We start from the raw sequence: 10,084 nt of genomic DNA on the forward strand, positions 1-10,084 counted from the left end.
CTTTAGTGGTCACAGCCGCCTATTACACCTTCAGTGGCCACTTATAACTAATGTTATTGAAACCCCTGCTGAACCATGTCTGAACTTAACAAATGAACTGTACGGAATAAAGATATCATTAGAACAAAGGCCAGGGCAGTAAATTTAAGTAGTAGCGATAAGACCTGAAAAAACTTCGGGCTCAGACGGTTACATGTTTTCTAACTAGTCTCTAACAAAACAATGTACAGCTAGTGTACGCATGAGATGAACGCGAGTGCGTTCTTTTTATAGAGGTCTATAGATCTCGAGCTCGAATGTGAACTATTTTCTTGGAAAACACGGAAAGCCTTCTTCTATTTGGTTTAGAACTAAACATGAAAAAGTGAGAATATTTAAATTTTAGAGGGGCATATAATTCATGTAGGCCGCCACATAATCACCTTTTATACCTTTGGATACCACTCTGAACTTCATACAACCTTGTGCACGCCTGTATTGAACTCGTGTGTACTTCTGTATGCCGCTGTAAACCCCTGTTAGCTATTGTTTACCCCTGTATGCCCTTGTATGCCCTTGTAAACTCCTGTTAAGCTTACACACTTTATTTACAGTCTCCATGCAGCACGTCCAAAAGGTACTAATATTTAATTATTCTTAACTGGAACAAATTTAATAACTTTTCATAAGAAAGAAATATGAGTGTCACACCGAACAAAGCTGGATAAGTCATTTCGCCACCGAGATAAAAAAACGATTGAAGAGTTCCACTGTAGATAGTATCTACAGTGGAACTCTTCAATCGTCAATGGTACAAAAGAAGGTATCTGATACCTTTTTTATACCATGACATAGAAACTGTACGGCCAATCAGAACGCAGGAAAGCTGTTGTATATTCAACGGTGTTACATCCAACCTTCCGAAATTGTTCCGGTAACTTTTCACTGAAATTGAACATGGCAAAACGCAGCACGATTTTTTAGCGCTTTGCTGGTTTGGAAACTGAGCAAGGGGTTTAGGTATCTTAGCCTCTTCCAGGCGTTCAGTTAGTTGGGGCGCAGCGCGGAAAACTGAGCGCGAAAAAATAAAAAAAAAGCGCGGCGAGAGGAAGCGCACTGTTTTTCACTCTGCGCCCCAACTAACTAAACGCCTGGAAGGGGCTAAGTTATCTACAATTTAAACCGGGCGCGCTAGCCGCTACATCGCTAACGGTAACCTTAACCATTCTTTGAAAACTAAACGAAAAAAAAAAACGCGACACTTCCGAGTTATGATTTAAACATAAAATCCCAGTACGTGCGAAGAATTGCCTTGGCTACTGCCACACACAATGAAGTTTTCTGTTTGCAGTACGAGCGGGTTTCTTGAATATTTGAATTTTAAGCCGCAAATTCCGTTGAGAAATTAAGGTCATTCCTTCACCGTATTTACGGTAAGTTTTCCAAAATATCGAGCAAAGAAAAAGCCGCAGAATTCAAACAAATTTATCTTTATTCAAAGTAAACTCATAACCTTTCAAAGAGCGGTACGTTTCACCATCTTGCGTGAGCTAGAACGCACAGCTGTGATCTTTTGAGGAAGTGATCTCAAAAGCAAAGCTGCTCTTTAGCAGCAATAAATATCAACATCGTAAACGTTTTACAGGCTCATTTTACGGGAATTATAAAGCTTTGTTATGACAGTTAGCTTTGTAGCTTTGTAGTACCTACGTATATGTCCACCAATTAAATTTATTGCTTCAAGCTCTTCGCAAATTTGCATTTTTTTTTTTTTTTTTATTAATTAATTGCTATATGTCTTAAGGATTCAGTTAACACGTCCACGATGATAACAAAAAATACAACCAACAATTAACAAAACACTCTTAAGGTATTTTTGAGGTATCAAAAGATAGATCGTTGCACCAACACCAAGCAAGAGTTAAATTTGGCTAGTTTTATGCCCCACAGCGGAATTGACCGACACTTGGTTTCGTGGCATTTGTACGATCAGGCGTTTAACAGGATAACTTCTACGTAGCTCAGGTAAGTCATTTTGAATGTACCACATTTCTCAGCTTCTCTCAGGTTTCTGATTTGCTGGACCATGGGTGTGAATAGAAACCAATTTCGGATCACCGCAGCCTTGTATATAAAGACTGCAGCGATGCAGAATTGGTTTGGATCAGAGACCTTACGCAAAAAAAGACGGCAACGTCTATGAGATCGTCGCCAAACTAAAAGCTTACATGTGCGAAACAAGTGATCTTCACGTAAAGTTTACACCTTTGGACATTTCGTAGCCGTCCTTTGCAAATCAACGACATGAAATGATCAATTTGCTGATGAAATGACCGAGTGTTTATGAGAATGTGAACCCCTTCGGCTAATTTTTCGTATTTCTATTTGGAACTGAGCGCATTGGCCACATAATCAACAGGGGGAAGGTTCCGTACAGACAGACGCACTGAATGGTTTAGGTAACTGCGACATTCTGAAGAAAAATATAATACATTTTCTAACAAGCATCGTCCTCTCCTTCGTCGTCGTATACGTTCAAGGTCTCTAACATCTTGGACGTCTGCGTTCAGATATATTCGCATATAATTATCAATAACAGGCGCGCACATAATTCCCGTGAACAAAATTGACACAAAACTAAAGAGCCGACCGTGTTTTCTACATAGTTTAGTTCATCATAAACGAAGGCAGAGGCCTCTGTATTAATCGTCGTGGCGGCGTCCGATTTATATAGAGGATATTACATGATTACACAGGGATACGAATTTTATCTCCCAATGCTGATGGTATCTCTCGCGAGTGAGGGTCAGTGAGAGATATCATCAAGAAGTGAACATCGCGTGACAAATTTTTCCGCCTTTTCGCACCATAGCTTCGTTTAAATCAAACTAAAATGTCCACATCATCCAGTCGATTGAAGAATTTACTAAAGCAATCGCTCCATTCGGTCATGTTAGCTATAGGCGCCTCTTTTCTAGTTATTTATCTCAGTCACGTATCCAACAAGGGCGAATGGAATAATTGTTGATTATTCCCCACACCAACCATGGTTTGCATCACAGTTAGTAGAGGGGAATGGTTACTTGTGCCACATCCAAACACAGAACAATTATCTCCTGGCATAATGATACTCGATCAATTATCAGCAAATTTAACAGCCAAATCCAGAATTTTTGATTCGAACTTCAATTTCTACGAGACTCCGGACGCCATCTTGGCGTTTCTGTTGTGCACGGTCGAGATCACGTGACCAAGCAAAAACCTAAACAAAGAGATCGTCCTTTGACGTTTGCCGGGTTTCATAACCATTCCCCTCTACTAACTATGTTTGCATCTTAGGATACATTACGATCTGGTATGCGAACCGACATTATAGGAAAAAACATTGTTCAGTTAAAAATTGTAATAATCAAATAAAAAAAGTAAAAGTGCTAGCTGTTTTTAAATAACCTAAATAAACACAAATGCACGAGCCAAATTGTACAGGAACAAACAACTAACACTGATGTAGGTAGCGCTAAGTGCACCTTATCAATATGTCTTCGAAAAAAGGGAAAGGATAGCTTATTTCCTTTACAGTCTTGATGCATCCAACTCATGCAGGCATAATGTGTGGAAATGTCGACTTTTCATGGTCGCCTTCGACATTCTTTTCAAAGCAAATGCCGTTGCCAAGCCGTGAAATTTAATACATTTGTAACGTCAGCGACAAGAAAAAAAAAAAAAAGAGAGAGAGAGATATTAAGTTAAACAAGACTGACGGAAAATATCAATGCTAACAACCAACACCAATGTCACTTCCTTATAATGATTGCAAATCACAAAAATCAAAAGTGAACATACATCAAAAACGAGATCATGAGGAGAGTTCGGTAAACGTAATTAAAGTTAGCTTCGACCTTTACATTGCTACGATTGTTTTTCATGAGTTTTTCTGATAGATTTCTTTCTTTCACGTTCCGGGGGCCCGGGTGTCCGGGGTGCTGGGGAAACATTTTATTTTGCCCTAAACTCAGCAAGAGCGCTTAATAAGATAAAATGAGGCTTTTAATTATAACTCTCGGCTTACATTTCACAGGACAAGAAGAAAGTAAACCAAGATTTTAAAAACAATGGATCTGGCGAAAAGGAAACTAAGACCCTTCTTTTCTCTGACGAGAAGACAGAAAAGAAACATTCGGATTTGCTTAAGTACAGTCGTGATGGCCTTGGCATTTTATAGAATATTGTACTATAAACAAGACGAGACGCAAAGAAAACTAATTTTAGTTTACACTCCATATCCAAGCGAACCATGGGGCCCACGAAATGCTGAAGAATCTAAGAACTACAAATTTACCGATTGGGATGGCACTCCATGCGAAGAAAACAGGTGTCAAATCACTTTTGATAAAAGTTTACGAAACTTTAGCGATGCTGTGCTCGTACACGTCGGACATCCGAATTTCAATATTGACGAAGCAAAGAGCAACAGGCCACCCGCACAGAGATGGGTCTTGTACACTAAGGAAAGTCCGGGGGTATATCCCATAGGAGATATGGCTGACGGCGTGTATAACTGGACTGCAACTTATCGGCTAGATTCGGACTTTTTCGTACCTTATGGATCTTATTCACCATTGAAAATCCCGAATAAATCAGATAACGACGACTTAACGGAACAACCCGGCGAAAATGTGAACTACGCAAAGGGAAAAGACAAAATGGCCACTTTTGGTGTGAGTAACCACTGTAACGAACGTGGAGTTAGATTCTCTTACGTCCGGGCACTCTTAAAACACATACCAATAAGCCTCTATGGAAAATGTGCCCCTATGTTTGAATCGAATAACACTTGGAAATGTCCCCGCCGCAAGGGACAAATCGATGATGATTGCGAGGAAGAAATCCAGCGCCACAAGTTCTACCTCGCATTTGAGAATAGTTTGTGTATAGATTACATAACAGAGAAGTATTGGAGGAATTCACTTGAGAGAGGATTGGTCCCTGTAGTTCTTGGAGGTGCTCAATACGGTCCCGACCTGGTAATTCCTGGTTCTTTCATCAACGCAGCCGACTTTGATTCCGTTAAAGATCTTGCGGATTACCTGAAGTATCTGGATAAGAATGACACGGCCTATAACCAGTATTTTCAGTGGAAAACCAAATACAAGGTTGTCAAGTACAATTTTTGGTTGTGCCAATTGTGTAAGGCCCTTCATGATCCAACGAAACCGGCTAAAATTTATCACAAAATGTCAGAGTTTCTGGGAATTAAAGGAGCGTGCAAAGTTAACGAAGAGCGCGTTTGGAACATTATCAACAGAGGCTGAACACGGCTCAAGAATTGAGAGCTCCTGTCTTCAACCTTGTCCCTAGGACCTTCTCCACTTGTCAAAGAGAAGGCCCTGGGGACGAGATTGCTCCTGTCAATTGGAACTTCAAGGCGGACTGGCGGAATGACAGACGGATGGATCATTGAATTTAAATCAAAATTTCGATTTCTTAATCATATGTTATAGAAGTGTTTCAGTCTTATGGTGTGGCGGAGAAAGACCACATTGTGTTCACCAATGAATTCCTATGATATTGTTCCGTTCACCGGGCAGGTATTCACTCCGGGAGATCAGTAAATATACATATGCACGTCTAACTCCTAAGTTACAATTTGTAATAGTAATTGGAGCGAGTGGAGTACAATTCAGGGACTACTAGAATCGCGCAAGTAATTTCAAAATCGAACGAGCACGATTTCTCTCCGAATTGTACGACAGGCTGTCCAGTTAGTAATTAATCGTATCTATAACAAATTTCGAGATTAAAAAAAGTAGTTTGAGAACTTTTTTTGAGCGAAAAAGTCAGTAGTGTTTCCCATAATCAGTTCTAAAAACTGTAGGAAACATTAAGATGGAAGTTATTAAAGCGCGTTTAATCAATCAATCAATCAATCAATCAATCAATCAATCAATCAATCAATCATTTTATTTAAAACTTGGTTAAAATCTTCAGTGAGCACAATAGTCAGGGGTACCAATTTAAATACAAATCAGTTCAAATGAGCGGAAGGTAGCATTGCTTACTATGAGTAAGTAGGGTTTTGGCGCTGACTTGTTATCCGGTACTGTTCAGTTAAATACAAATTGAGCACATTCACTGTAATATAGCATTGTCTAGTAATGTTTGCTGATAAATATCTCTGATGAAGAGTTCATGATGATCTATCTCTGGGGAATCAGTATTATTCCTGAGGCGGTCGCACATAAGAGGTACTATAATATCTCAGCAAGCCGCTGTGCTTTGTGAAAGTTCTAAATATAACGTTTCAGCACCTTAACGCGACTTGAATTTTTTCAACAAATAAACTGAAACGAGATTATTCCATGTACCGTACTATGAGACGCTCCCCGTGTGGCTTAGAATGAAATCCCCACAGACTCTGATGCTAAAACTGTTACTGCGTGAGGTTTTGGAAAATATTATTGTTTTATTTTTTTACTTATTTCACTTTTTTCGCTTGTTAAAATGGCAAGTACGCAAGTCAAACAGGTTTTACCAAATTGTAAGATATATTTCAAAGCCAATCACCTGCATGCACAGTGGTATTTTAGGACAAACCAAGACATCATTCAGCGCTTTGTTATTTGACTTAATTACACAAAATACGCCAGCGTCTATGATAGATATTTTTAAACTCAGCGTCAAAAGCTTGCCCTTCCCCTTACCCATGTGGTTTTGATACATTACTGAGTGGGGATGGCGATGCATGCGCAAAGAACGCGCCTTGGAATTTCACAGTTATCTAGATCTGCTCAGTACGCTGATCGATCTAAAAGCCGGCTGCTGTACACGTGAGTGGGAATGCACCATACAAGTGCACCGTCTGAGTAGAGCAAGTCTGATGAGTACGAGCGATTGGAGAAAAATGTCAAATAGCTAAGATCATGCCCGCGTGTAACCCTCCGCACCCCCAGAGGAAATCTGGGAAACCTTTTCCTTCGATGTTGGGTACAGCTACACGTGCGCCAAGCGCCTTGAATATAATAAGCACCACACTCAAATGAAGAACTCGGCACCGGGCGCGGCACATATTCGAAATACTTGAATTCTAAGGCGTCGCTTTTTTTGAACTGGAATCCCAGAATAAACACCAGACCAAAATGTCAAAAAATTTAACACCAGGGCGCTTTTCGAAGTAAGTATGGTAAAGGTTGGGGACATCATGTCGGGGGCGTTACGACCGGCTGTGCCACCATTATTAAAACACACCCGCGCCGGACTCTAACCCTAGACCTATAAACCATTACATTTTTCTGGGATAGTTAAGCAATTATTCTTGACAAGAAATCATATCGCAGGTACGTTTTTTTCTCGGTTTTTCTTGTGTAGATATAATTTTTTTTGGTAGTTGCCAAGCTCCTCCCCAATCAGTAAAGGTGGAAACCGGAACGACGCTAGTCTCCCTCGCAACGCAACGCTCCTCCCCACTAACTAGTGGGGAGGAGCGTTGCGTGACGACCCTAATAACGGCTGCGAAGGAGACTAGAACGACGTCAGAGAGACTCTGGGCTCGAGCGGTTGAGATCGAATCGACCTAGTTACCGACACCGCGGGCTCAATGTTTTGGTCCATTGTACCTTTGTATTCCTCTGTTATTCCTCTTCGATCCTATTCCTGTCCATATTACAATAGTGGGGGAAAACCTTCCTATTCCATTTAATTTTTCTATAAAACAGAAAAAACCTTTTTACCTTAAGGATCACGTATGGGTTGCACTGTGAGTGGAACTGCCAAGGAACTGCCAAGGATAAAAGGATCGTGCAATTCCGACGAAATCAACGCACGTGTCACTTTGTTTAAAAACTTGAGCAAAGAGCTTTGTTCCGTGGATCGCACAGGCAATGCCAGTTTTTTGAAAGGTACGATAGACTTTCCTTTACTCAGTATGTTCAGAAGTTTCATAATTTTTAAAAATGTATGTTACTGAAAAACTGAGAACAGCCCCGCCACCATTTTCCTCTGGAAGGTTAGTAGTGATGGGGTATAAACGAGCCAGGAAAAACACTGCTTTTACAACCTTCAGAACCTTAGAACCAACCCTGGGGGTAATTCCATACGGTTTCTTAAACGTCGATTACGTACTGCTTTATTTATTTATTTATTTGTTTGTTTAATTTTTCATCTAATTATTTATTAACTTATTTACCTATTTTTGACAAACATAAAATTTCATATCACACCCTATGCTAAAGTAAACCAGGAAAACTGATGCCCTCTTAGAGATCAAAACAGAAAGATCTAACATTATGCCTTTTTCCTAAGCTCAAAACTAAACACCTCTATACTGGTAAGCTGTAATGGCAACACTGCTCACCCATCATCTCCACCTCTTACCCCTTCCCCACCCCAATATTTTAGACCTGCCCAATTTTTGAGAAACCACATATCAATAAGACATTTAGACAATCCATGTCATTATTTTATTTCCTCAGCAACATTTTTATTATTTTCTCAGCAACATCTCAGAGATGCAGTTGCAGTGACAGCTTTAAAAAAGTTTCATGGAAAATAATGAGTGAAAAACAAAGTGAAAGGAATAATGGCTGGGATTACAGCGAAGCTGAACTGGGTTGTAACTTTCAACAGGACACTGCAGGCAATGGGAAGGCCTGTTACAAATTCTACATCTCTGATACCAACAACAATCGCACAAATAACAGTTTAACTATGCCATGTGTCTCAGAGTTTTATAGCTGTATGCAAAATTGTTTACAAGTTGACATAGTGAAAAGTAATCGAGTTGCTGTATCAGTCCATGAGAGATTCTTTAATGGTAAGCTACAACAGGCATATAAATATTCTGCAGTGAAATGGGCCACTTCCAAGTTTTTTTTTTTTTTGCCTTTGTGTCAAAACAAGTCTCTGCAATTGCTAAACCACTCATTTGAAAATGCTTCACCTGTGTATTCATTTTCAAACAAATCAAACTCGTTTTCATTTAAATAATTTTGTCCAAGGACTTGTCATGAAAGAGGCAAAAGGAGCTTGGAAATACCCTTGTGGATGGGTGTGGCAATGCAGATTGATAGTCCCAGAAATAGTTACGCACACAACAAGACTATACTTGATGTGCATTTAACTGTGGTTATTTTCTAGTTTATAGTGAGTGTTTAAGTTGGACAAACTAGTTTAAAGAAAAATCAAAAATTCATTTCATCAGTTCCCATTTTCTTTTTTCAAAACTATTATTTACATGTGATGCATTTCGTTTGTCTCTGTAGCATTTGAAGATGACTGCGATGATGATGACTTTATGCTGTCCAACTGACTGGAGCAAAATGCTTGCATGCACTCATTTTGGGAAGGGATGTATCTATGGACACTTCTGTGTAATTGTAACAGATAGGAAGGAACTCGACATCAGAAAACACAAGAATCCTTGCATCCTCACTGGGTTAATAAGTCTCAATCCACAGCATATGTAACCTTACCCATTTTGTCAGACAATCATTCCATGAGCTAACATCCATTAGTCCCGAAAACTTGCCTGCATGAAGTTTGCCGAACTGACTTCATTTGTGACGGGCAGTTCTTTTTTGTACTGATTGTGGAGTATTTAACAATTATTGGTTGAGGTTGAGCAAGTTATTGTGATTTGTCAGTGGTGGGCAGATCAGCTTACATTATTTTAATAATAATAATAATAATAATAATAATAATAATAATAATAATAATAATAATAATAATAATAATAATAATAATAATAATAAAAACAACATTTACAGAGGATTTTATGAGGCTGGTATTTTTTAGTCCCTGTTGGTTTTTCAAGTTTGAGCAAGGAAAGAAAAAAAGTTCAATCCACAATATTACTGTCATCTCCTGTTTGCAAGTGTGGTTGCAATTTGTTTCATACTCAGTCTTGCAGATATCTAACAATCCCACAATTTGATATTCATGGCTATTTGTATGTAATAAAATGAAGTATTCTCCTGTTGTTTAAGTTTGTTGTTCTGTTCTTTTACCGGTGATTAAGTGCATGCAAGAGAGCTCTGAGACATTTCAAGACTTTTTTTAGTCACTCCATGAATATTGATCTCCATTGATACACAAACAATACAACTTGAAG

General features: G+C 39.1%; 2 protein-coding genes across 2 annotated transcripts; both read left to right on the forward strand.

The window, feature by feature from the left end:
• Positions 1–1,725: 1,725 nt before the first annotated feature.
• LOC110053347 (core alpha-(1,3)-fucosyltransferase-like) lies at positions 1,726–6,334 on the forward strand. Its single transcript, XM_020759573.2, has 2 exons — positions 1,726–2,004; positions 4,058–6,334. Exon 2 carries the CDS (start codon positions 4,092–4,094, stop codon positions 5,289–5,291), a length of 1,200 nt encoding a protein of 399 aa, XP_020615232.2. The 5' UTR covers positions 1,726–2,004; positions 4,058–4,091; the 3' UTR covers positions 5,292–6,334.
• A 757-nt stretch (positions 6,335–7,091) lies between these two features.
• Positions 7,092–9,958, forward strand: LOC149095798 (uncharacterized). Its single transcript, XM_089281155.1, has 3 exons — positions 7,092–7,874; positions 8,471–8,788; positions 9,237–9,958. Exons 1-3 carry the CDS (start codon positions 7,721–7,723, stop codon positions 9,281–9,283), a joined length of 519 nt encoding a protein of 172 aa, XP_089137281.1. The 5' UTR covers positions 7,092–7,720; the 3' UTR covers positions 9,284–9,958.
• The last annotated feature ends 126 nt before the right edge of the window (positions 9,959–10,084 follow it).

The sequence above is a fragment of the Orbicella faveolata genome, unplaced genomic scaffold, assembly GCF_042242905.1.
Source record: "Orbicella faveolata isolate gen_17 unplaced genomic scaffold, um_ofav_v1 contig_48, whole genome shotgun sequence".
Classification (NCBI taxonomy): Eukaryota; Metazoa; Cnidaria; class Anthozoa; order Scleractinia; family Merulinidae; genus Orbicella; species Orbicella faveolata.